The 27,778-nt window shown below is 45.4% G+C and overlaps 1 protein-coding gene and 1 long non-coding RNA gene across 8 annotated transcripts in view; one reads left to right on the forward strand and one right to left on the reverse strand.

The window, feature by feature from the left end:
- Positions 916–25,803, reverse strand: LOC110407658. 6 transcript variants are annotated; one of them, XR_002443971.1, is made up of 5 exons: positions 22,737–25,803; positions 22,584–22,628; positions 12,120–15,876; positions 5,109–7,344; positions 916–2,237 (listed from the first exon to the last, which is right to left on the reverse strand). It is a non-coding gene; the product is annotated as an uncharacterized LOC110407658 (long non-coding RNA). The 6 variants fall into 6 exon arrangements; XR_002443970.1 differs by having other exon boundaries at positions 2,391–7,344; XR_002443973.1 differs by lacking the exon at positions 916–2,237 and having other exon boundaries at positions 2,257–6,197; positions 7,222–7,344.
- Positions 21,441–27,778, forward strand: part of CASTOR2 (cytosolic arginine sensor for mTORC1 subunit 2) — a 91,965-nt gene continuing 85,627 nt past the window's right edge. The window contains exon 1 of one of the 2 annotated variants that reach the window (XM_021415576.1): positions 21,441–21,872. In XM_021415576.1, the coding sequence (XP_021271251.1) occupies positions 21,760–21,872 (113 nt within the window). In that variant the 5' untranslated portion in view covers positions 21,441–21,759. The remainder of the gene's footprint in view (positions 21,873–27,778) is intronic. The other variant, XM_021415577.1, reaches the window with a different exon arrangement.

The raw sequence follows: 27,778 nt of genomic DNA on the forward strand, positions 1-27,778 counted from the left end.
TATTATTCAAAGTATTTTTGCAGCCTATCCTTTTTGTTGTTATGTGAAAACGTATTGAAGGGTTGTATTGCCCTCTTGGAGTGGGAGTTGGTCAAATTTCCTGTGTGGGTATTCTGGCAGAAGAGCCATTTCAATGCCAAAGGAATAGGCAAGTTGTAATCTCAACTAGTTCTTGATTTGTTGGCCTCATAAAAGCAGGTGGGGAACTGGAGCCTGGCTTGATTGAGTTGATTGCGCACAGCCGTGCTGCTTTCTGCTCTCTGATGCAGCATTATTAGCAGCAGCTTCCCTATCATCCTATTGCTGTCTGTAAGCACCTGATAAGGAGCAGGAAGCACTAGAAGATAAGGAGATGGAAGCTGCCACAGTTTTCAGCCCTGAGCATTTGGAGAGACTCTGAGAATTGAGTGCTACATTCTTGTAATACCTGTTTGGAGAGGGAGAGCCTTGGCAACGTGGTGCTTGTCTTGACTCATCAGTGCCATTTCTTGTACAAAACACGAAGGTAGAATCTTGAGCTGTATTGTGTTACACTTAGACTTGTGATGACCCAGTTTATAGATGGAAAACAATATAGCCTCATATAATTTACTAAGAGATGTGGTTGTCTGAGTATCTGGCTTGTTAAGAGAACGTTTTTGAGAACAAGAGAGCACTTCGCTAGGGGGAGAACAATTGGACAGTTTCCCAAGAAGGTTCTGCTCTGTACAGCCAGGAATAGCTGGTTTGGGTTATGAAGCTCCTGTATCTCCTTCCCTGTTAGCCTCTCTGAACCACTAGAAGGAGAGTGTCAGCATGCAAGAGTGATGCAACAGTGTGCAATGCAATGAGGCACATGCTCCTTTGCACTTCATCTCTCAAAAGAGGAAAGTCAATAAGAAATCACTCTGTCATGTTACAGGATAAATTAATTCTTTATTTTCCTTTGTAATTCAGTCTACTACATGGTGTCCAGTTAAACTCACTGGAGGCCGCCAGGCTCAAGTTAATGAGATACTAAAATACCAGTGAGGCCAATGAACCTTTTCAAAGAAGTCCACTGATGTTGTTACTTGTAAGCTTTCCACAAAAACACCATCAGGTCAGCAGGTGTTGGTTATACAGCCCGTTCTGGCAGCGGTTGTTATTGGTCTCTCAGTACAGCTATCTATTTGCAGAGGTGTGGGCACCTGTACTAGTTCGGGGGTCACTGTTTTCCACCTGACTGAGACTGACCATCAGACAGGACAGCTTGTTGCATTGCATAACACAAATGCAAGCATAGCAAATGTTCTTCTCAGTTTCCTCCTCACTGTCCCCAAACCGTGCCTTGGAGGAGGAAGTAGAAGTGCAGATTATTGGCTTGGCCAAGAGCTGCCAGGGTCAAGTGTGCAGATAGCTGAAAAATCTCAGTTTTCCTGAGCTGCCTGACCTCTGATGGATGTGGACAGGCATGGGTGGCCAATACTCCTGCAACAGTCCTTGAGCTAAATGAACTTTAATCTGTACACAGATTACTTCTCATATAGAATACATTTATCTGAGGTTCCACTGCAATTTTCCCGAACAATAACAAATGCCACGTTTCACTGTTAAATTAACAAATGAATAACAGAGCGGGGAATATGGCTGTGCAGTTTCAGTCTACAGACTGAGATAGTAGTGTCCCATCACTCTAATTCAGTTCAGTTTGAGAATAGGTTACAATTGTTTTCTGTTTCTGTTGTTTATGATTTTTGAAAAAGATGCTCGTGTTTATTGGAGTATATGTTGACAAAAACAGCATGGAAAGTAGTGAATTGCTTTGGGGGAGACTTCACTGCCCATTTTGAAACTCCTGAAACATTTCCATTGCACAATGGGAGAAAAAAAAATCAAAGACAAAATATACACGAGTACTGATTAAGCGATACCATGAATAATCTTTGCATAGCAATGAGAATGCTATAATCATATTATTTTTAAAAGCAAGTCTGTCATTTTGCTTCATGGTCCTGCTCACCGTCCCTGAGTTTACTTGGGGAACAAAGGGAAACTAATACGACAGATAAATCATTGGCTGTCAAATGATGCAGAGGGCAATAAAGGAAAGAAGTCATCGCTGTTTTGGTTCCAAAGCCAAGAGCACTCCAGTAAATTCAAGGTCACCCATGGGTGCTGGCTGGAAGATGAATGGCTCGGTGTTGGTTGCAAGAGGGTTTTCCTGCAGTGCCCGAATCCAGACCAGTAGTCAGAGTCATCTGTCTTCTGGAGGTCTCCTGAAAACCACAGCACCCAAGGTCACTGGAAACTGCCTGGATAATAGATGTTTTCTCCATAGTAAAGGGCAGGGAATTGCTGAACAGGACAATTAATGGGTACTGCTTGGGAGTGGGAAGGTGAGAGGCAAGGGGCAGGGGAGCTGTTCTCACCAGAAGGTTTAGTAGTGTCCTTTCACAGCAAAGGTACTTCTAATACTGAATGGAATAAGGCACAAAAAGGAAAAAGAAAAAAAACATTCAGAGTAAACCAGCTACATCCAATTAGGTGCAAATGTCCTACTTTGTTGCCCATGTACACCCTATGGACATGCTACATTTTCTTTAAGAGAAATTTACTTTAAGAGGGAATGAAAAGGTCCATTGAATGACAACTTCCATTGAAGCTGACACATGCTAGATGCATCTGGTAGTCCGAGAATTGAGTTATCACCTCCAAAATGTGCTGAATACAATTGCAAGCATAGCTCCTGCATAATGGGAAACAAACAATGAGAGTCGTTTCTGTGCATACTTGTTAATTATTGCCCTGTTTAACTTTCAATTTATTCAATTTTTAAGATGCATCATCTTGAACATCTGTTACAAGGATATTTGGGGTTTCCAAATGTGAACAGAAGCCAATGAGATAAAAGGATGAAAATCTCATTAAAAAAGAATGTTCTTTCTTGCACTGTCATACAAAATATCGCTTCTAAGAATTACTAATACACTCGTGAAACTGAGAATCCTAAATTTCCTTAGCATTCTGGAAAACAGGATGGTTACTGTTTTGCCTGATTACAGTTCCTCAGTCCCAGTAGATTCATGTAATGGAACCAGTGAGAGAGAGGCTACAAAATAAATTCTTGCTTTTTCCTAACATTGATTCAGTGGCCATTTCACAACTGTTCCCTTAAAAAGGGAAGATACTTCTATGCCAGGGAGAATTCTTTGTGGCTTAGCTGCTGTGGAATTAACTGCTCTAGCATAGCTATCCTTCCTTCAGTACTCTATCCAAAGCTAGAATAACTTTTATTTTGCAGAGGTGTGTCTGAGGCTGCTTTGGGTGACTGAGCTGCGCTGGAAGGAGTCATGTGGAGTAGTTGCTTTGTAGTTACAAAGGAGCTCGGCTTCCTCTAGGGATAGAAAGACCTTAGTGCCTCCAATGTCCACACAGCTCCTTAAATAAATCAACATATTTATTTCTTGAAATTCTAAGAAACTGAATTTGAAAATCCAGCCAGGTTATGCATGTTAGAAGTACTCTCCATCTTTAAGGAGCTTGCATTTCATTAGGAAAAAGACATGTAAAAAACCTTCAGAGTAGCAGAAAATGCTTAACTGAGCTGTTAACAGAAGAAAAAGCCAAAGCTGTTATGAAGAATACAGCTGAGGAATATTTTCCCATGAGATACCAGAAGATATTCTTGAAGTTCTACCAACTCCCTCACCATCTTTCCTTCCCAGGGCATGCACACAGATTTCTAATGAAATAGGATCCCAGTAAATCCAGATCCCAGTTAATGGTGAGTGACCAGTGACCCCGAGAAGCCCAGCTGTAAGGGTTTCTGTTAAACCTCCTGGAAGATACTTGTTGTCTTTCATCACTGCCTTCAAAAATAACTTTCAATCTACGGAGACTGCTCTCCATCAGACCCCGCTTAAGCTTCAGTTTGTGTGTTCAGCAGAGCCCCGAGCACACGCCACATCCCTTTGATATCAGGAAGACTTTCAGAGGGGGTTAACAGTGAGTGTGTGCTTAAGGGCTCTGGTAGATGGGTGCCAGCAATGTACTGTCACTGGGTTGGACAGCATCACTCTGTTGTCAGAACCACTCCTGAACCAGAACCCTTTGCCGACGTTCAACCCTTGTGGGCAGACTTGATGTCTGTGTAGTTGGCTTTGCTAGTGTCAGGGAAGCTTGCCCTACACAAAGAGAAACTTGCTGTTGGAAAGGGTCTGTAATGAAACCTGACTGCAATAATTGCAGGCTGTTACATTTGCACATTTGAAGGTTAAATCACGTACTGCATTCCAACAGCCAAATATCCAGGACATGACTGTTTTTAAAAATAGACTGCTTGTTACAAAACAAACGAGAGAATACGGATGAAACAGCAAAAGCCCACCTGATCCCAGTACTACAAAACCATCAATGGCATACAGTAAGGAAACCCGTGCCTATTTAACTACAGCTTTTCTTCTGGAATGCGACAGAAACAAGTCTGGTGTGTGAACGGGGGGGTCCACTGCAGCTCCTTATGTCTGAGCCCCCTCTTTTTTTTCTTCTAGATGTGAAACTTGTGTGTCATTAAGCAGAATAAAGACATGGCCAGGATGAGTGTTCCAATAGTGCTTCCTCAAGGCTTGCAGTCAGAAAGCAGAGGGGTAGTATGTACAAAATGACACACAACACACGAGGGGGAGAGAACAAGCTTCTTACAAACGTATACACACGTATCTATATGCAGGACATTGCTGCAAAATGCTGACCTTTTCATTCCCTCTTAAAGTACTGGCAGTACTAGCTTCTTCATTTCCTTCTCTGCTGTTTGCTCTCTGAGCTGCAGCAGTGTGGCCTGGCTGCTGCTTTGCAGTTTGTGCTCCTGGAGCCAAATCTCGGTCCCAGTGAAACTAAGGGAGTTCCTCCCTGCAAGGGAGGGGTAACCTCTCCAAGGAAGATTACAACTTGGCCTTGCTGGTATCCAGAAGATCTGGCCAGCGACATAAATATAATGGCAGAGCTCTGTGTTTCCTTCTAAACGCAGCTCTCATGAGGATTAGTGGGTGGGATGTGCATTTGTTTTTATGTTTGTTAGATTATATTATCATGACAGAGGCTTGTTTTTTTTAAAACCCAGATACTGCATTTACACAGATATTACGTACCTCACTTATAAAGATAATAGACCCTTTGCAACGAGCTGAAATTGGATGCAGAGGCAGGGAAATGAGCTGGCTGGCTGATCTCTGGGCAGAACGCTCCCCTGTGAGCACTGCCTGTGGTCACTGTTACTTTCCTGTTGATAGGACTGTGTGGAGCATGTGGAAAGGGAAAAAAAAGGTATTTGTATTTGGTCTTTGGCTTTCCAATTAACTGTGGGGTTTTTATATATTTCTTCCACGCCAGCACCACCACCATGGTCTTCTCAACAGTAGAATGCATTCCTTTTGCCTTGATCTAGGCTACTGCCCTTTGGTTTGTGACGAAGGACCCTCAGACCCAGGTGAAGGGGAGGAGGGATGAGACTGGAAGCAGCAGGCTGAGCGATTAGTAAATGCTCTTGAATGCACTGGGCACCAATCCTGCCTTACCTGCCTGTGGCCTGCTTGCAGAGGGTTCAGCTCCTGCTGAGCTTGGAGAAAACTGCAGTGACCCTCTGCAGGCGAACTGAGCAAATGCAGTCACTTGCTTTGGAATAGAGATGCTTATGCATAACTTCTAAAACCAAAAAGACAGCAAGTTTGCAGCTCACGGTCTTGTTGAACTCCTCCAGTGTTGTTAGCATCTGTTAGAGCAAGGCTGAGTGTTTGCCCTCCCACTGTTCTACTCCTGTCTTTCTAAGACGGACCCACTTCCTGGGGTGGTGTGTTTGGATCCACAATAGTGAAGGGAAACAAAAAAAGGAGAATTCTCACCTGCTCCCACATAGCGGTGGTTCGGAAACATTTCTTTGGATACGAATGAAAATGCGAAATTTTCTTGAGAAGCTTCTACATTTGGTATGAGTGATGAGAGACCTCCCACTGTTGGGATCTTAATGTGTTGTACAGGACAAAAAGTGAGTGGGTCCAATACATCCCTGATATTGCCTGTGGCCTTACGAGCCCCATCTGCCCATTTCAGGCCTTGTGTATGCCTTCCTTTCCCTCCACAGTGTATTACAACGCAGCAGAACATGGGATGTAGTCACTTCTCTCTTCTCAGGCAGAGAGCTGAATATAATCTTGTCTGTAAGGTTTGCCAGCTGTGGAAGTCTGAGAGATGAATGAAGGTTACAAACAGAAGGTTTGGCAGGCGTCCTTAATGATAAGTTTTGGCTTCAGAATGCACAGGTGAATGTTTTAAGTGTGTTCAGTTCCTCGACATCTGACTTTACAAACTTCTGTTCAACAAACCACCATAGATGTGACCTTCTGGAACTCTATGAATGTTCATCTGGCAAGGTTTTGGCATTTCATAATCCAGTAGCTGTTGCCAACATCCTTTTCCTCCCCTCCACTCATCTATTAACAGCATCTGTATTCTTTTAGGGTTTTTTCTATACTTTGTGGCTGCGTAATGAGAAATAGAAAAGCCAGCAGATCCACACTGAGAGAGTTTAAGCCATGTGGGCAGACCTTTATCCACCTGCCCAGAAAAGGAATGTGTGTGCAGGAGTGAGTAGTAAGCCCTGCACTGGGTGCACATGGGGAGGGGAGGAGGTAACAGTGGTGCTGGCACTGGGAGACTGCAACTGGGAGGTCTGGCTTATTCTCTTGCCCAAAATGTGACAGTTTTGCAAGTCATTGGCGTAACTATGGAAAGTAGGCAGCAGCATGACTTGTTGCATCAGCTGTAGTGGAAAGCTTTCATCACGAAAATGTAATTGAAGCTTTCGTTTTCATGGCAGCGTAGTGTTGCAGTGGCAGTGTACTCCACTGACAAGTGGAATCTCAAGATTCAGAACACGTTCCTCACTCACATCTGGGGGAAGGGGATGTAAAACCACACTCGCAAGAAGGGATTTACTTCACTCAGTGTATATCATCAGTACAGACACAGAACAAGAAAATGTGGAACGGTGACGGCCCTTAACGCACCCTATGTGTATTCCTCACTGAAGAGCTTGCAAAAGGATATCTGAATGAAAACACAACAGTCCACTTTGTTCTGGCCTGGTTTGTCAAGGGCACGAGGACTGCGTTGCGCTGTCATTTTCAGCATGACATTCTCTGTTCCCTTTGAGGTTAGTGGGGGGAGATGGGAAGGAGAAGCAGCCAGGTGGCTTTGAGCACGTACCTGTGTGCAGCACCCTTCAGCACACTTCCTCAGTAATTCCAGTCTCAGAGATATGGCAAAGGGTGTTCCTCCTCCAGAGGTTATTGGCAGGAATTAATCAAGAATTTCTCATTGAAAACGTCTCTGTTGTAAAATAATTCATTAAAATCAAGGCTGTCTTCGGGAGAGGGCTTGTTCTGAGGCTACCCTATCAAATTCTGTCTTTTTTAATCATTCTTACAGGGGAGGTTTTGACATTGTTGAAACATCTGCTTTGAACAATTTCTTTTATAAACCGTGCTCCTTGAAATATGTAAATGGAAGTCTAAATTGAAAAAGATAAGACAAAATGAAGAGTTGCGCAGGGAAAAAAGAAATGAAGGTGAATTTTTCATTCCAGTATAAATGGGGAAAAAAAATATTTTTAAAATCACTTCATATTGGATGGAAGGACGTTTCTCCTTTTGTTCTCAAAATGGATGGGTAAACATCTAGCTGGAAATAAGTGAACAGAGCAAAATAACAGTTAATTTCTGCTCCTTGTAGAGAGTGCTTAATTGCTTCTATTGATATGTTAGTGTGTGATAGCATTTATTGCTCCTGGAGCACTGTCAGGAGCACTGGGCTCCCTGCTGGCCCCTGCCCTCACCATGTTGCTGTTGGTGCATGGCCTTTAATACTGAGTTCTGCACACCCCAGTCAAAACCCCATGGGAATTCCAACTTTGTTAAGACTGAGGGTTCCTCATGAAGGATTGTTTGCTGTCACTCCATGGTAAATCTTGTGTTTCTCACCCAATTTCAGATGCAGCTGTTGCACAGTGATAGGTCAGCATAGCAGAACCAACTTCTAGCTTAGTTCCAATACCACGAGGGCAAGCTGGGTTAATAACCAAGTCATCTGGAAATGGGCAAAACATGATGCAAGAAAACGCAGAGCCACTACAGAATGATGCCAGTCTTTTTATTGCATCTCTCACAATTGTTTCCATGCAGTCACGCTGGTAGGTAGAGGATAAGCCTGAAAATCAGAGCTGGTATACATTAATGTCATCCCAGCAGCCTGGTGGAGTTGTGTTATCTCATAGCAGCTTCCCAAGAGGGGCTTGCACAAAAAGGACCACAATGTGGAAGTGACAATCTTATCCTGACTGCTTAAATTTGCTCCACCTGCTGCTGCAGCAGATAAAACTGCAGGTAATGTGAAGAATTTGCTAGAAGAAATTTCCTTGGAACATCTTTGCAAAAGCCATTGGAGCTACAGCAACATGTTTCTCATTTAATTTGGATTTGGGGTCGTATTTGATATGCTTCAATATAGGGAACAAGTGAGGGAAAAGGAAACAATTATTGTTTATGTGTACTGCTCTTATGCAAAACCCAGCACCGGTTTCTAGCTGTTTGGAAAAGCAACCTCAACACAATTGCCTTTCTCTGCACATAAAGGTACGGACTATGCTGTGGCTGGGAAGCAGCCTGCGTTCTGTTTGCTCAGCACTTTAGCAGTGCCATTCTCTGGATACACTCTCCTTAAAGGAACGAAGACAAAAAAAGAAAAAATAAAGAAAAAGGAAAACAAACCTATAATCATTTCTTCAGCAAAGGCACCTAAAGGTACTTGGAGACATGAACAGAAGTTCCTTTTTTCTTTTGGGAGTACAAGGAATGAAGCTTTGCAGCAGTGGTCTACATATGGTATTTCTCATTTTCAAGGTGTTCAGAGAAGTTGAGTCTTTGGTAAACCCATGTTATCTACAAGGTCCCTTTCTAATAAAGAATCTTAGCTTCTGTGTTGGACAAGAGCATAATCATAGAATCATAGACCTCTTTGAGTTGGAAGAGACCCTTAAGTCCATGTAGTCCAACTTCCCTGCAATGAACAGGGCCACCTACAGCTCCATCAGGTGCTCAGAGTCTGGTCCAACCTGACCTTGAGTGTCTCCAGTGATGGGGCATCCACCACATCTCTGGGCAACATGTGCCAGTGCTTCACTACCCTTATCATTAAAAAAAAAAATCTTCTTCCTTATACCCAGTCTTAATCTGCCCTCTTTTAGTTTGAAACTATTTCTCCTTTTCCTGCCACAACAGATCCTGCCGAAGAGTCTGTCCTCTTCTTTCTTACACCCCCCTTAGATACTGAAGGCCACACTCAGGTCTCCTCGGAGCCTTCTCTTCTCCGTGCTGCACAGCCCCAGCTCTCAGCCTGTCCTGGGAGGAGAGGTGTACCATCCCTTGGATCATTTCTGTGGCCCTCTCTGAACACTACAACAGGTCCGTGTAATGCTCATATTCTTCTTGCCTATCAGATGAAGCCGTCTGTGATCATGTTTGATACATACCTTGTAGTTTGTCATGGATGTTTCTGTGTTTCCAAGAAATTATTTTGACTGAAAGTTAAGAAGAAACAGCCTTAAAAGGCTTTAAATACACCCATGATTTTAAATACAGAGGAGACCAGTATACCAAAATCTGATTTTGAAGTGTGACTGAATCAAACTCCACAGGATTCTATTATAGATCTCACTTTTACAGTTAGGCAAAAACCTCATAGCCAAACTTCAATATCATGCAAAGCTTATAAGTGTTTAGACTGGATTACCTAAGCAAGTGTGACACCTGCATTTTCGGAAGAAACATCTTATGAAGCAAAATGAAGTCAATCACTCCTTTATGTTCTTCCATCAGACATCTTCTTTTTCAGAGCAAAATAAAAGTGAGGCAATAGATTTGTTATTGTTTCTAGATGTACATTTTTAGGTCCACAACAGCACTGAAGGAGGGTGCATACACATTGCTAAGGAAATCCCAACCTTCTCCTCGGTCTGATGCAGATCTGTGGGTGCTGGATGCCTACATCCTAACAGTGCCACGGGGGCAAGTTTGTGTTACTGCTGTGATCAGATCTCCTTTTCCCACTCTTGGGGAGGTCACCCATCCCTCTCATCCAGTGGCTCTAGAATTTTCTTGCCCTTTTCTAACCTGTGAGTCTTACAGCTCAAACACCCAATGGGCAAACAAAGCTTGGGACCAATGTGTCCCTGCTAACCTTTCTTCGGATAATTTCCCATGAAGGTTTGATGTCACGGCACCATGCTTTCACTCTTCTCTCCCTCTGTATGTGGCTAATATGTGGGCTGCTGCTTTCTCCCTGGGCACTTTCCTCTGGAGTGGTTCATACCTCAGCAAACCCTGATGTGAAAGGCACTGTCACTCGCTGCCAAAACAGCAATCATGCACACAGAATGAGGGACATAAAAATGCATTTACTTTTGGACCATTGCATACACTCCGTGTAAGCTTTGGTCCAAAGCTTCTTTTGGACCAACAGAAGGGTGTAAGATCAGCTAATGATGTGGTTTTTGGAACAAGTGTGATTCAGCTAACTACGTTTTCGTGTCAGGGTGGCTATGGGCTCAGGAATTGTTTGTGGACTCATTACTTGAAACATCAACTAATTTAAACTCAGCTACATTCCAGCAGACAATACCTTCAAGACCTTGCTGTTGTTATCCAGAAGGTAATTCTTTCACTTGTTTGTGCCCAAGTTTATAGCAATTTGGAGCTAGTTGATGGTGCTGCCTTGGAAACACAGAATCAGGCCGAGGCACAGTTCTCTTTGGACCCTGAACAGCTACAGTGAAATGTGCATCACCTGCCCTTAGCAGGGATGCCACAGAGCAGCACACCCAGCTCTCCAACCCTCAGCACATTCAGCAGCAGCCCCCAGCACAGATAAGGGCATAGCCAGGCTGAGCTAACTGGGAATTTGCCAAGCAGCAGAGCTGTTCTAAAAGATTTCTGGGGCTTCTGAACATCAAGAGAAAATGCAGTGGCCCCGGTCTGGGGGTCCATCTTGCAGCTGGTTCCACTGGTTGAGCGGAATGGTGCTGGCAGTCAGTACAGAACGTGAGTGTAAGGGGAGTTGGCCTCAGGCTAAAGGGTAGAAAGGGAGGCAGGATTTCATTCATTTTAAGACTTAGGTTTAATCTTTCAAAATGTAGTGCTACTGCATGGAGTTGCAAGGTTTTGTTCTTGTTTAGTTTTCCTTAGTCAAAATAATTATCAAATCCTTAGTGCAAGCACAATGAAACCATTTATGTTAAAACTAGAAAGTGGGAACGGGAACCGAGTGCTGTTTCATGAAAAGTTTAATGGTTTTCTCTTTTTGTTTCCTCTCTTTTTTTGAAACAGAAAACCAAAGTGCCGGAGTTCATTTTCTTGAAAACAGATTCAGAGACAGGAACCAGCCCCTTTCCCATATGGCAGCAGCCCGGTGGGAAAGGTCAGGTTCAAACACCTTTTTTAAATCTGGCCTTCCACATTCGAGGTTGCCCTTTCTGGTTTGTGTTTATGTCTGTCTGCTGGTCTGTCTGCCCCTGCAGCATATGGACTGTGCAGAAGAACCCCAGAAGGAATGCTTTATCTGCCTGCCTCTGCCAAGCAATTGCACTGCGAGCACAAGAACCTCTTCCCAACTAATATTTCATGGAAGCTGATGTTTTTCCGCAGAAAGCTTTGGTTTCAACAAATCAGCACTTTCCAACAGGGAAGTGTTTCGCCAAAGAAATTCCCCAAATATTTAGTTGTGGTTGTGGTAGCTCCTCAGTAGGGGGAGTTCTGGTATGCTTAGTTATAGGTTCACGTCCAAGAATTTGGAGAACGTCACAAAGTGCTTCCATGAGTGTGGCTGGTATATGAGGAAGGAATGAGAGCCCCTAGGGTTTCTGCTCTTCTTTAGCCTTCATTAATTCCTATTTTTCTTTTTTCACACTCCTACATTAAGCAGATACTATGTACTAGCGTGTTCCACTCTGATTCCCCCTTGGGACACGTTATTCCAGGGCAGACACCTTTCTACCATTCATCCTGTGGGAACAAAAGCAGTGAACTAATATTCTGATGGATGTGTTGCCTTACCTTCAACTCATCTGTTTGTTCTGCAAACATGGGAACCCATTTAAAGCATTATCTCTGTCTCAGAAGTTTATCCTGCTTCTGGCTCTGCCCTAGAAGCCGATCATGTAAGCACTCCTTACTCCGCTGCAGGAGCAATCAGTGCAGGAATGAACTGGAGTTAATGTGGGAAGGGAGAGAGGGAAGGAAGACAGTAGGTAATGCCACGAACTGAAAAGGCATATTCCTCAGGTAAGAAGCAGATTAGGAAGCAGGCATTGGTCTGAAGTCTTTCTTCTCTCCGTAACTCCAGCTGTTTCTTCTCTGCTTTCTGCTAGTGATGAACAGCAATGCAAAACAAGCTGCTACAAGCAATCTGCTTTCAGTTCAGAAAATGGCTCTCCCTGCCCTCCCACCTGGCTGCCCGGTCTGGCTCTCCCCACTCAGCAAGACCTGTCCTCCCTTTTACGTTTGTCAGGCCCAGTGTGTAGCAGGAGACACTGGGTTTCTGCGCACAGCGTTTGTTCCATCTCCGCTTCTCCCCACCCATCCCCCTCCGCTCTCTCTCCCCTCCCTCCTTGTTAGACGTGATTACATGTTGTTTGGCCTCATTCCACTTAGGTTACTTTGCTGTATCATCCTGAATTTGTGCAGAGCAGAACAGCTCCAAAGATCTCCCAGTTTGAACCTAATGATAGAGTAAGCAGTGTTTGTTAAGACAAATAACAGCAGAGCATGAAACGTAGCCCTGAAGTAATCCAAACTGAAGTTTGAAACAGTGACTGAGTGTAAAGAAGTCTGTTGCATCGCTGTCTGAGACAGCCAGAAATGGGGTCTCGAAAACAGCCTGTTTTATATGCTCTATTTAAACCTGTCAGCTCTCCTAACAAAGACATGGGTGCGCAGAACAAGGGGAGAAAAAGCAGTTGGGAGGGGGATATCTGTGACCATACTGTAGCGGCTGAGCACATAAATTCCTCCCTCGATCCCCGAAGCTGGGACATTTTTCATGTTGTTGTTGTTGTTTTTACTGGGGCCAGTGGCAGAGGAAAGCTGTGATTTAAGCCCAGGAGTGGGAATGTTTTATAGAAGGCAAACTTTCTGTGCCATTAAATGCAGCTGACTGCCTCCTTCTACTTGCTCTCCTGTGTGTGTGCCTGTCCCGTTTCCTTGGTCTGCTTGTTTGCAGTGTTTGTAGAGTTCCATTTAAAACTTTCTGTGACTTTTCCCCTGCTGTCTTTAAACCTCTTTGTTCCTCGATTCAGCTTTTTTTCTTCCAAGTGCTTGTGTTATTACTACTAAACTTTTGCTCTTAGTGCAAAGGTTCGAGGTCCAAAGAGTAGTTTAGAAGAATGTGAAGTTTTGTACCTGGTAGACACCAGACAGGGTGCAGCACAGGAGGCCGCAAAGCTGTCTTATTCTTACATTCTGCTATCAGCATTTTCTACTGTCAGAAACAGGATTTGAGGCAAGATGATCCAGTTCTGCAGCTCTTTATGTTCATCACTGAATTTATTTTGGCAACTCCTCCCCTGCAGCTTCCATGAATCTTCAAATATGGTAGATAAACCAAGTGGAAAAGTATCCCCTGGTTGTCCTGAAGGAGCACACAATATAAAGATGCAAAGATTTAGCGGTCACAGGCATAGATTGATGGTCAGACTAGTAGATCTTAATGGTCTTTCCAACCTTAATGATTCCATGATTCTAAGGAAAACTCATTTCTAATTCTCTGCAGAGGTACTCTTCTCAGAGCTGAGACATTTCTATGGTCTTTGTGCTTGGTCGTTGCAAACAGAAGCAATTACACCTGACTCATAAGTGCTGCAGGAGCAGGTATTGTGTAGGTAAATACGTGTGTGCTCCCTAATTGTGAAGAGATTTTCACGTCCTCTGACTCCATCCTTCATGTTGCTTTGGGTCTACCTCTAACATTAAACTCCACAAAGCGCATGAGTAGCAGCTGCACCTGCTGCTGTATCCTGTTTTCAAGGGCTAACAACTGGTTAAAAGCTTTGCATGGTCTGAGAGGCAAGAGGAGGAGAGTACTTTCAAGTATTTGCTGGAATGCACTGTCTGAAATCGAGGGCTGCGACGCTTGAAGGAAGACTCCATGTTAGAGCCTATGGGAACAACTGGTTTTATCCTCTCCATCATTCTAGGAGGGCCCTCGCCTCACTCCAGTGACCAAGGCCCCATTTCACCTCAGCAGGACCTCCTTGCCTCACTGCCCCACTGCGATTCCTGCTGCTTGCCTCAGCTTCTCATAGAGGCACAGGCAATTCCAGTATCTGCTTCTCTTTGCTCATTTTCTGTCACAGGAGCTCCCCGTCTGTCCTGTAGCCAGACAAAAGCTTTGATTAGCACAGCAAATGTGTAGGAATTAGTCCCTTAGGGCAGGATGCAACTTCTAAAGCCAGCTTCAACAGCAGTAAATGCATTCCCACAGCCCAAAACTCCTTAGCAAGTGAAGAGCTTGGGATGAATGGGATCGTTCCAGAGCGTAGAAAACTGTTCTGGAAAACTTTAATGGCTTGTATTTTAAGCTGTTCTATAGGAGCTCCAAGATTGCTGGGGAGTTCTACCTAGTCTACCTCTCCCTGAGCACCTCCAATTGGTGTTGCTGTCAGGAAGATACATGTTCTTCATTGAAGGTGTAGCAAAGGACAATGAGGTTGGATATTGGGGAAAATTTCTTCTGCGAATGAGCGGTGATACATTGGCACAGGCTGCCCAGGGAGGCAGTGGGGTCACCATGCCTGGAGTTGTTCAAGATCTGTGGACATGGGACACTGAGGGACGTGGTCAGTGGTATGGTGGGGCTGGGTTGGCATTGAACTAGATGACCCTAGAGGTCTTTTCCAACCTTAATGACTCTATGATTCTATTCAACAAGATGCTGATCTATGCTTTTTGATGAAGTCCTGTCCCCACCATCAGGAAATTTCTTGCAGAAAATGCATTGTCTGCTGCCCTCTGTGGTATCGACAACTGGTCTCTTGTTGCCTTGGGTTTCTATAGAGCAAGGACAGTGTTGGATTCAGTGCAAAACGGTGAGGTTAAGGGGGATCGGTGGATAAATAGTTCCAAATCCTTAATTTGCAGATCATCCGCTTCACACTGTAACTCTTAGGAGACAAGGTCATCTGCTTCATGTGCTGGGAAGGTGCTTTGGCAAATAAGGGTGTTTGTTCAACATTGCTGATCCCTGCTGATCCGTTATGAAAGCCACATTAGTTATTGTACCCACACACTATGTGCAGTCATGTGATGCTTGAGGCCTGAAATACATTTAGCGAGTCAGAAGAGATAAGGCAGGCTACAATCTGGCTTTCTTCCCTTAGGTTTGCAGAACGTGTTTGCAGATGTGTTGATCTTTAGGAGGCTGGCAGGAGGAGGGGGGAGCATTTTCTCCAATTGCCTATTTAGATACCAGAAGATGAGGTCATCTTCAACACCTCCAGTAGCTGCAAAGGCGTCCCTCCCACAGCCTGAGCCATGCTGTCTCCATTTTGCATCGATTATGATTTCCAGCCGTCATGAAGTGGACGTGGCTTTGGTCATTTCACCTGTTTTCATGTGGAGCTCATGAGCTGAATGGGTTCCATCTCAGTAATGCCAACTGCAGCCAACGGGTCAAAGTGGTTCACCTAATTAGTAAACCAGTGTGCAATCAGTATCTCAGCTAGGAAACTTGCAGCTGCTATGCCACGTAATGGTTTGGTTCGGCTTTTCTTCTATTTGTAAATAATCCTTTTCCCTCCCAGACTTTAAATGTTTCCTGTGAAGACAGAGGTGCAACTTATTAACACATCCACGTGTTACTGTAAATGAGGGATTCATAGCAGTGGCTGTAGCCATTGAATATTCAAGGATGTGGGCAAGCTTTGTCAGCCACTGGCTAAGAGAATGACACAGAAGGGATCCAGGAGGGGAGGTATTCTCCTCCCTGAGCAAGGTATTTAGATGCAGTCTCTCCTGTGGGACTTTTGGGCTCCGAGGTACTGGTGCATCACCAGAGGCTCATCCACACCTCTGCAGCCCCGGGAGCACGCAATGCCTGACCTGCTCAGCCCACTTTGCACTCCAACAGTAAATTAAAGGTCTTCATTAGCTTATTTGATAGTTGAATAAAATGCTTTGAAACACTGGCACATTAACTGCAATCAAGTTTTGAAAGGTCTCTTGTTGCTGGAAGGAAATTAGCCTGATAAATCGCTCTTTTCAATTAAACAAATGGGTAATTTTTCACAAGCAAGCCTAGAAGCTATCATTTGGGAAGGGTTGTTTTGTTTTGTTTTGTTTTTCTTTTCTTTTTTTTCATATTTTACATACAATTTTTCTTAAAGAACTGATTTATTCAGGGACTAATTGTCACCGAAGGTGTAAGACAGCAGCGTGTAAACCCATCCTGTCCATCTGCCCCAGACAGCCCCATGGGGGTCTCGCGGCAGTGGCCTCTGAATTGTTGCCCCTAAATGATAACAGCTAATGGTGTGACCTTGGTTCTTTGCCTGCCTTTCTGTTCTTCTGTTTACGTGCTTGTGTAAGGAAGCATTATCCTCCCTGGGTCAAAAAGGCCTGTTTAACTGAAGCAAAGAGTCCTAGGATAATTATAGTTACTAAGTAACTTTCATCTCAGAATGAACTGGTTAAGGCTGTAGAGAAGTGTGTTGGCTTCTCTTTTGGTCCAAACCAGAGCCTGACCTGAATATACCTCCAGTCCTCAACGCTATGAAGACAGCCTGCATTCAAAAAGCATTCCCTGAGCTTAGAAGCCAGAACAGAGTGTGTCCATTGTGTACTAAGTCTGAAGGGGATCCCAGAAATGCACAATGACCCCCGTTTCACACCAGAGCTATAGATGTGCTAAGAACTTCATATGCTCTGTCAATGGCAGGAAAGAAAATGCTAGTGTAAACAACAGCAGCACTGGATTTGTCTCGCCTTGGGCATATTTATCCAGGGCATTGCCATGACATCATTCACATTAAGACTTGTATTATCGGCTATTTAATATCCTAGAAGCTGACACAAGCTCTAGTCCATAGGTCAAGATACTGTTAGACTTCAGATGATCGTGAAGAAATAACACAACTATGCCAACAGCAGGGTAACAGTAATTGCAGCAGTGCAATGTCAGACAAATCACGTGAGGGAATCTAAATTATATTTATTTTTTGAAAATGAGGCTTTATTGCCAAGAATTTAGATACTGCATGTTAAAATCCATCTGTAAAAGGCTACCATAGCTTCATCTTCAAGAACTGAATACGATAATTTGGGGCTTTTTATGGTGTCGGAAGAGACCACAAATGATATAAGAACTTCCTTCCACCAACTACATAAAAAAAATGCAAAAATATCCTACTGTACTTTGGAGTAACTGCATAAAACATGATGATTCATGTGATTAGAAATTCTCCTTTATTTTTCCTCTGTGTACAGCGCTGCTCTTGGTGAACTGTTCATCACAGTGCGTAATTACATTCCTTTCACCTCAACTGTTTCTACGTTTTTCATTTCTTTTTCCTGAAACGCTGATTGTTCTTGAGTGTCTCGGTGTGGCTGGAAGCAATCTGTATGCAGAGACTCCGCTGCTGGGCTGCAGTGTGGCTTGTGAGAAATTTAGCATTTGGACAAAAGACGGCCAAGATCTGGAGTTCCCCGGTGGTCTGATGGTGACCTGTACCCAGCTCTATGTGGTTACTGCTGAGATAAAGGTTCAAGGCAAAAATACAGTCTGTCTTCTTAAACTTAGGGTTATTGTACAACACTGCTTTCCTTCTGAGGACCTCCCTTGTAGGCAAACAGTGCCTGGGATGAGCAGGAGATGGCTCTTGCCCCGCTCACCAGTGTGAAGCTCCACATCATCATGAGCAGAAGTGGAGGTATCTGAGAAGTGTTTACGTACAGTTTGCACTTCTTTGGGGAAACACACCCACCTCAGCATCGGGGCTTCAGCACCCGGATTTGGTTAGTGTTATTGGTGGTCCTGACTCATCTATTGGGATGGTTTGTAAGAGCTCTGCTCTCCCCCGAGCAAGAAGAGACTCACAGTGCCTAGTCCTCATAGAATCACAGAGTCATTAAGGTTGGAAAAGACCACTAAGATCATCTAGTGCAAACACCACCCCATCCCCACCATGCCCACTGACCACGTCCCTCAATGCCACATCTCCATGGTTCTTGAACAACTCCAGGAACAGTGACTCCACCATCTCCCTGGAACTCCCATGCCAATGCATCACCACTCATTCTAAGGTGAAGTTTTTCCTAACACACAACCTGAACCTCTCCTGGCACAACTTAAGCTCCCCAAGCTCTGAATGGGCCATGCCTTTTATCTGAAACACAAAAATGGCATTTGTCCAAACCCAGATCACAGACTCACACTGAGGTTTGTTTTGCTGCTATCTCATCTTCCTGTTTTCTTGTCCGCTCTCCCCATCTCTTTGTTCTGTCTGCCCAGATTGTGCTGTGGTAACTGACGTTGGAAGCTGTGTGGGCAGGGAATGGGTTTTGTTTTTAATAAAAAAGGAAAAAAAAAAGCGTGGTTACATCATCTTGCACAACAGGTCCCCGCTCTGCGGCTGGGCCAAGAGAGTCCATAAGAGCTGCAAAAATATGAAAAACTTGGAATGGCAATAATTAAATGATATTACAGCGAGTTGTATGTAATAACAATATGTTCTAGTCTGCTCCTTGCATGGAAACTCCCAGGTATACCTGGCAACAAGGGAGAGAGAGAGCAGAATGCTAATGACAGCGGAGGAGGGGGCACCTAATAGCGCTTTGGCTAATTGCCAGTTTGCCTGCTCTTGAACAATCTGCCTGTGCTGAGCTAGGCATATTTTTTGTCCGTAGAAAATCGGGCTGGGTGATGATAGGGCTTTATGTTTTCCTAACGCTTCCTACAGGCGATGGCGTGAAGGTCTGCGGAGCCACGAGGCCTGCTTGCAGCCCAGAGAGGCCTTCAGGCCTTCTGGGAAAGGTTGGAAAAACCATAGCAGTGGATCAGGCCCAGGAAAGAAACTGCAATTTTGGAGAGCACCAGATGTAAACTTACAAAATGAAGAAGTATTTTTGTGTTTTGTGGGTTTGGGGGGATGTTTTTTCTTTCATTTTTTGCTTGTTTGCTCGATTCTTCTTTTTTTAGTCAATCCAGATGACTAACTCAGGGCCTCTTTTCTCCTTCCCCGCAGGCAGAACTGAAGTCTCTGATGATGTGCTTGCTGCAAAAGGTCCCCACTGACTTTACCTTTGGGCCTGTTTTACCAACTCTCATTGTTTCACGTAAGCATTTCTGTAGTAATTAGACTGGTAATGACATAATCCCTGGTGGCCCTCCCGGAGCATCAGCTCTCTCTGGGTTGAGAAAGCTCTGCTTGGGGGCAGCATATTTTGTCTCCAAGTGGGGAGGCCAAAAGTCGACACTGCAAATGTTCCCAGGTTATGATGGAAAACCTTTTAAAAGAGGAAAGTTTTGCTGCATTTCCTAGAAGTGATTCAGAATGCATTTGTCTGATTTCCTCTGGAAGCTCACAGCAACCTTGGCAGCGAATGTTTTGTCCCTGGCTGCTTCCTTCTGGACTCTACAGTCTGCATTGTCCCGGAGGAGCGCAGATAGCTCTGTGATTTGCAGCTGCAGGTGCAGGCACTTTTTGTAGCTGGGCACAGATACGTTCAGAGCTTTGAAGACCAAGACCTTGAACTAGCAGTGGAAGCAGATTAAAAACCCTCTTCAGCTTCCTAAACTGCAATGCCTACAGTCATCTGAACTTCTGCACAAGGCGATGAAGGAAAACAACCCCCTGGTTTCCAGAGGCTTTTTTAAATGTAGCAGAGATTTGATGTTTTATCTTTGTTGCCTTTCCTCTAAATGATTTCAAACTACCTATGGATATGAATGCCTCTAATTTCAAGGTTTTCCTTTTGGGATACAACAAAGTGAAGGCAGCCTCTCAGAATTCTGGCTGCAGGCAGGGGAAGGACAGATGTGTTCGTGAGGGGACACAGCCATCCATGGGAGATGGCAGTATAGAGAGGATTCAGAAGTCCTGGTTTCAGAAGCTTGTCCTCAGAGCTGAATGTAATGGGGTTCTGCCCTAAGAATACAGGCTCTACAAGCTTATTGCACAGCAGCAGCTCCTCTGCCTGTGTCAGGAGGAAGAACGGTCTGGTGATGAGGAGCTTGTGCCTCAGTTTTCCCCATGTGTGGAACAGAAAGGTTGCTATTGGGCGGTCTTTACAAAACCCATTTGAGATCTATTTATGAAAAGTGCTATGGTACTATTGGTCTGACTTTTATTCCTGCAGAATTAGTGTGGCCAGAAGTCAGAGGGAGCCCTTCGAGTTCTAACACCCCATGCTCGGCCTTGATTCCCCTTTAGGTCTGTGTGGTGTCGGTGGGGCTGTGGTGGACCACAGGCTGGGGCTGGTGCCTGGGTGCTGTGCTGGGGTCCCTCTGCTCTGCCTCCCATTGCTGACAGGTGGCAGGAATGGACAGCCCACTGCCTTCCGGTTATCAGCTGCCATACACACAGGAACAATTGTGATTCTAATTCTGTAACACTTCCGTGGAAAGTGGGCTGTTTTGGGGTTTTTTTTCCCACTTTCATAGAAACACAGAGTCATTTGAATTGGAACAGACCTCTAAAGGCCATCTGGTCCCGCTCCCTGCAATGCACAGGGACACCCACAGCTCAATCAGTGCTCAGAGCCCCAGCCAGACTGACCTTGGGTATCTCCAAGGATGGAGCATCCACCACATCCTTGGGTAGCCTGTGCCAATGCCTCACCATCCTTATTATAAAAATCTTTTTGCTTATATCCAATCTAAATCTCCCCTCTTTTAGTTTGAAACCGTTTCCCGTTGTGCTATCACAGCAGACCCTGCCAGGGCACCTGTCTCCTTCTTTCTTTTCACCCCCCTTTATTTTTCTTTGCAGGGAAACTGATGCAGGTTGCATATTGGCAGTGTAGAAGAATGAACCAGATGAGAGGAGAATATTGAATTATTATGAGAATGTCTGAAGTTTTCCTTTCTGCTGGCTTGAGGGTCGAGAAGGAGCACCCTGTGAGCCTCTCAGAGTGAAAGGGTAAGTGGAGTGAAAATAAGAATAAAAGAAAAAAAAAACAGCAAGGAAAAAGAAGAAAAAAAAAGAAAGGGAAAGGAAAGAGCTCGGCCTTACAAGTAGAACCAGAAGATTTACACTATGAAGAAAAAAAAGAAAAGGTGGGGGTGGTTACAATGGGGCCGGCTGAGCGCCGGGTCCCGCCCGCTCCCGTCCCGCGGCGGCGCGGACTCCAAGGCCCGGCATGCGGCGGGGCGGCGCGCATGCGCGTTGCGGCGGGCTTGAGTGGCAAGTTGTTTGTTCAGCGAGCCCAGCTGCTCGCCCCGCGCCGCTGCTCTGCCCGGCTCCGCTCCGCGCCCGCCCCGCAACTTCGGCACCCGCATCCCCGCCCCCGGAGCCGGGTAGGGGGAGAAGGAGCCGGGGAGAGGGGAGGAAAAAAAGGCAAAAAAAAAAAAAAGGCAAAAAAAAAAAAACCAAAAAACCAACCAACAAGGCAGCGACAATAACAGCCCCCCCTCCCCCTCCCCATTCAAAAACACAAAATAAACCCCAGGGATAGATGAACTACAAATGAGAAAGAGGAAAAGATGGAACTGCACATCCTAGAGCACAGGCTCAGAGTGGCCAGCATAGCCAAGGAGAGCATCCAGTTGTTTACCTATGGATTAATCAAACTTGCTTTCCTGTCCTCCAAGACGAGGTAAGTGCCGGGGATGGGGCACCGGGTGCTGTCCTGGCCGGGGGGTGGGGAGAGCCCCCTCTTTGCCGAATGGGGCTGGGGGCACGGGGCAGCGTGCCGGGGTGGGGGCACCCCCGTCCTGCGGGGTGCGAGGGGGCGGGGAGACCCTGCTCCTGGCAGAGGGGGGGGCACCCTGCTCGCTGCAAGGGGCTGCGGGGGTCACCCTCCCTGCGAAGGGTGGGGGGCTGGGCTGGGGGATACCCTGCTTATAAAGGGGCAGCTTGCTGGTGGGGGGAGGCAGCCGTCCCTGAGAGGAGACAGGGGGCTGGGGCCAGGGGGCACCTTCCTTGCAAAGATCAGGGGTTGGGGGGGGACCGCAGCCAGCTGGGTGCTCCCCGCAGCGCTCTGTCCCCGTCCCAACCCGGGGGTCAGCGCTGGAGTTGGGGTCCCGCGGTCACATCGGGGCGGCCCCGCGGGGTCCGGCTGCTCGGCCCGGGCTGGGAACAGGTGGGGGCCGAACAACAAAGGACAACAACGGCAGCAGCAGCAGCGGGAGGAGTGGAGCTTCTTTTTTTTTTATCCTCTCTCTTTTTTTTTATTTTTTTTTTTTCCTTCCCCCCCTCCGGTTGTTGTTGCTTGCAGCACTTATTCCAAAAGCCGTGTTTGCGTTAAAAGGCGCTTCTTCAGCGCTGCCAAATTGGAGGACGGGGGTGGGGGGAGGTGAATGCCCACCTTGCACTTGGTCCTCTTTAAAAGCCGTGCTGTTGGGATAGCTTTCTGGAGAGAAGAAAAAAAAAAATGTAGCGGAAGGCACCGGGAGGAATTTTCCTTTTTTAGAGGAAGGAAAACCCCAGCGCTCTGCCCAGTTCGTTGCATGCATCTTACCGCCTAGGCCTTCCCCAGCAAAACAACTGGAATTGCAAATGCTTCTTCTCGTGGCTTCCCTTGGCTCGTTGACTTTGTGGCTCTATTCAGAAAGAGGAATGGCAATGTAAATAATACAGCCCGAACTCTTCTTGTTTTTCCAGCCTGATAATTAGTATTTCAGCTTTCTCCTCAGATTGCATTCTTGTGACGAAGGTGGGAAATTTTCTTTGGCAGCGGGACAATAATAAATAGCTAATAAATTTCCTTTTTATTCCTTAAATTGTTTTATCCCGAGCTGTAATTCAATCCTCTCCCTGCAATAACGCTCACGGATGAATGGACCTATTTGTGGTGTAATTTGATTACGGTCCCTTATCTTACAGCTAAACTTCATGCATTGAAATCTCACTCTGATTTGGGGCTCATCCCATTCGGCTCAGCACTGTGCAACGTGTGCGTATCAGCACCTTGTTTATTGTCACCCCCAAGTGCTCCACAGGGCACCCAAAGCTCTTCAGTCTGAAATTGCTGTTTTTCATGTGTTTTTTTAATTACTAATTGAAAAGTGGTTGCTGACTGAGGTTGGGGGGGGGGGGAGGAGGGGGTGCCAACGCATGAAGTGTTGCTACTCACGTCAGCGAGGAGACCTTTAAACCAGTCACTTCTATTGCACAGGCTGGGCTTTGGCGGAGTATTGACTTATTTATGTATTTTAAGTTCACGGCCATTTTTCTTTTTGCTTCACGTTAAATTCATCTCTGGTGTTGGAGAGGTCAGGGCAGCACTGTTGCTCCGGGTGTGCCATCCCCTTCCATGTGCAGCCCTTAGACCAGAGCCCTGCCTGGCTGCCGCTGTGGGCTCCGACCCTTTCCATGCACAGAGAACACCACCAGCGGTTCCATGGAATCTCACTGGTCAGGAAAAACAAACTGTTTGTGGAAAGGTTTAGCTTGGCGTGGGAAGCTCGTATTTATTTCCCTTTTGCTTGGTTGGTTTTTTGGAGGTGTAGGGGAGAGGAGGAAAAGCTGGTGCTGGTCTTGGGGCAGTGTTGAGTTGTACTGCCTGCCCCGGAGGCAGACAGGATCCCCACCCCATGGCCTGGTGGTGTGAGAAGGGTGGAGGTCTCCAGGAGGTGTAAGTGCATCCAATCCCACTATTTCCCCCCCACTCCTTTAAGAAGCACCCACGGGATGGTGACTTATTCATAGCAAGACAAATGTCCCCTCCTGAGCACCCCGCCTGAAAAGGACCTGGGGAGGAGGGAGGAGAAAAAGGGGAGGGTGCCCCGTGTCCCTGCTGCTCTTTTCTGATGAGGTTTCAAAGTTATTTTTACCACTGTTGTTTTTCCCATTGAGACCTTAAGCAGAGTGTTTACCTGTGCTTTGAGACTGCTGATAGGAAATAATGATTTGTGGGACAGATGCGGTCTGGACAGGTGGCACTGACATCCTAGGAGATGCTTTACGTAGGCTCTAACTTCTGAGGGGTTGTCTGGGAGGAGTGTTGGAATCTCTTTCACGTTCTTATACACTAAGGGAAAGGGCTGGAACAAATTTTAAAATCTTGAATGTTTTTCTTAATCCTCTCGGGAAGGAGCAGTAACAAATACCCCTCTCTTTGTTGGCCTTTCGCCACTCTGCCTGCCCTTGTTCATGTCACGAGCCTTTTAATTTAGCTTCTGTTACAATAGCAGTATTTTATTTTATTTTTTTTGTACAAAGAACAGCAATTTTGGAACGATTCCGATGGCCAGAAGCAAGAAAGCAGTTAACGAGGTGAAGAGGTGAGAGCAGCAGTGAATAAAGCAGCGGGCTGAGCGGAGCTGGAAGAAAAACACAATTAATCATAACTTTGCATTTTATGCAAAGGTGCCTTAAGACAGGTAGTGCAGTGGTAACCGATAGTGAAACTCTGACTTAGTTGTGCTGCTGGTGCTCTGCTTGTGTAAATAAGCACAGACGTATTGATTGTAGCTCTGCCGGGCACCCTAGTGGAGGATCAGCTCCATGTCATTTGTAGCTGCATGCTGAAATTTGCATCTATCTCATCTCTTTTGCTCTTGCTCTCCTCTTGATTTCCGTAGTGCTTTACTGATCGTGCTATGTCTGCGTTTGACTTGGGAGTTCCTGAGTGCCAAGGACCTCCAGCCTGTTCCAAAGGTGTGTGTTGTGTTTGCGTGTATCAAAGCGCTTGTGAGGACATCTCTTTTTACTACATTAATGAAGTGTGAATGGAGAGGGAGAAGGACTTGGATGGCTCTGAGCCACCACTGAGTGTGGTGGGGAGGAGTAATGTGAGCCCAAGCTTGTCTTTTGGGCTCATAAAAATATACATGGAGAGTTCGAGTGCTGGAGAGTAAAGTGGGGTTGGGGTTCTTCCAAGCGCTGTGTCTGTATAATGTAATTAGCCCCTGCTTGCTGATTGCTGGGTAATGCTCTGATAGACTGCTGAACATCAGGAGTCAGTGAGTTACCAAACAGCCTTCCCTCTCTTGGTTCCAGTACATAACATAACGCTTTGGTGGTAATCAAGGAATTAAAGTAGCTGAGAGAGAAAGGTATTACTTAAATTCTAGCGATGATAAGTTACAGTTAGGATGAAGTTGAGTGCAATGAGAAGTAAAGAATGATAAATACGCAGAACAATCTGGATTTTCTTCCATCTGGGAACAAGCAGTGAAACCAGGTTTGTTATTTTTGCTAAGTTTGTGATAGTATTTTTGGTGACCTGTCCCTTTTGCTTGGTAGCGTGTAGATAACTGACGCTGCTACTTAGAAACAATGTGGTGTTGCTAATAATGTGTTTGTCATTCCCTCGTCACTTGCCTACTGCCCAGGTGCCCTGAGATCGGAGGTGCTGTTGTAAAGGCCCGCTTTGGGTTTCAAAGCACAAAAAGACAACAGATGTTTAAAATCTGTCTGCGCACTTGTCTGAGGTCAATTCAGGAGGTCACCAGCCCTTTCCCTTTGGTGTAAGCTCAGCCAAATAAAAGTGCCATGGTTTTGTGATTTTCGGTTATTGGTATTCCACATCATAACATCATGTAGTGGATATACCTGGTTCTCAGGAGAGAAGGACTACTACATTCCCCACGGTACTTTGCTCCTCTGTTACCATTTTCCAGCCGGAGGGAAAAGATAAAAGCTCACAGTATAAAAACTTGCAGATCACGAGACCTCGGCCCTTTTTCCGCCATCTCTCGTCTTGGCAGCACCTCGCTCTCCAGCCGTCTTATCGTTGGTAGTAGAGTAAGGCCTACCTTGATTTTGGGACATTCTCTCTCTCTGTATTGGATTTAACAGCTTAAATTGTAATTATATTGTATTATAGTGTGTTGTTTTGCGTTCCGATATCTTATTTAGTAAATTAGTTTGTTTCTCCTCAGATTGTTGCCGCTGTTCTTTGCTCTCAGGGCCATCTCCTTACCCTTTTCCCCTTTTCACTTTTCCCGGGACGTGGGCCCGTGGATCCCCCATCCCCTTCGTCACGGAACCAGGCCAAACGCCCGTAAACCGTTGACAAAAGGAATTTGTGCCCCTTTTATAAAGTGCAGATGAATCTGCACAGTGGGGTGATCTTCAGGCAAGGATGGGTTGCTCCTGTTCTTAAAACCTTCTCTTGGTTTCTGCCACTCGACGTGTCAGAGGAAGACCACTGAATAAAGGCTTTTGAGGTGTTTACTCATCCAAAGCAGGTTGCTTGTGTTGTGGCAAAGACTCCCAAAGGACTTGAGTGGTTTTTTTTTTGTTTTTTTTTTTTTTTTTCAGTGTGTGGTTGCTGAGGTTTTGAGCCTTTCTCAGCCCAACGTGTTGGCCATCTGCTATGGAGGTATCCACACACTGATGTCCAGACACTGCAGGCAGCCTCGAGCCACCTACAGCATTCCCACGTATATGTGCAGGGTGCAGAGCTTGCCAGTGGGCAGTCAGCACCGTAAGAATCCAATGGATGAGGATGACAGAGTAGATGGTTTGTGTTGGAGCCTCGTGAAGAGCGTAAGCTCTTGAATTGTGCATGTCCTTAGTTTGTGTTCCAGGCTACTGGGTGTCCTCACTGTGCTATGAGGACATTCCACACTATTTTAATACACTGAGCCTTGTAAAGAGCAGGTTTCCTTCCTGGTGGTCTCTTATTGTTCGTCTTCAAATGCTGTTATTATTTCCCTTTCTTTTCCTCCCCTGGCGGGCAGGCTGCCTGGCGGGGCCCTGCTTTGTTCTCCTCCTGCCCTGCCATCCATCCCAGGGAACCAAATGGGGTTCAAAAGGCAGAACAGCAGCTCTGGATCAAACCACACCTGGCTGCAGTGGTGGTGGAGTGGTGGTTGTTCCTCGTTCCCTAATCTAAGGTGTTTCCATCCTTTGTTAGAGGTGTTGCACAGACACAGTGCATCATCTGAGGGTACAGTGTTGGAAACAACCCTGATGCCCACTGATGTTGAGCTGAGAAATACAAAAAAAGAGGGAAAAACTATTTATCTTTTGCTACATAACTCATCAAAACTCCCTTCAGCTGAGTATTTGTTCATTACTTTGAGGTGGCAGTCAATATTGAAATGGAAAATGTGGCTTTCATTAATTCTTGGATGGCTCCCTCTGCAGTCTAGGTGCTTCAGCAGTAGAGCTGCAGGTCTCTTAGGGCAAGTGTGATGGCTGTGCATTTGTCATCAAGAAGGAGCAGTTGAGTTGTTCATTAACACAATAGTTTGAATCCACAGGCTGTTCCTAGCACTGAGTTATAACTTAAGTTAGGCCCCGTTTGATGGCTGAAAGTATTTGACAATGCCTTGCTTGTGCTCTATAAATATGTAAATCTTTCCACTTAATTCGACTTTTTTTTTAATCTGTTGAGCACACTACCTCATTTATCTAATACACAGCTCCTTAATCGTCCTGCATGTTTTAATGCATGTGGACAAGGGCTACAATTCCTTTTTTTCAGAGGAAAACAGTGTGGATTTGTTCTTTTGTTTACTGCCAACTCCAGTGTAAACTCCAGCTCTGATCTGCTGATAGCTGAGGGCTGGTGAAGGAGGAATTATACAACAGGAATCTGAGGAAATA

Source organism: Numida meleagris, chromosome 18 (assembly GCF_002078875.1).
Source record: "Numida meleagris isolate 19003 breed g44 Domestic line chromosome 18, NumMel1.0, whole genome shotgun sequence".
In the NCBI taxonomy this organism is placed as follows: domain Eukaryota; kingdom Metazoa; phylum Chordata; class Aves; order Galliformes; family Numididae; genus Numida; species Numida meleagris.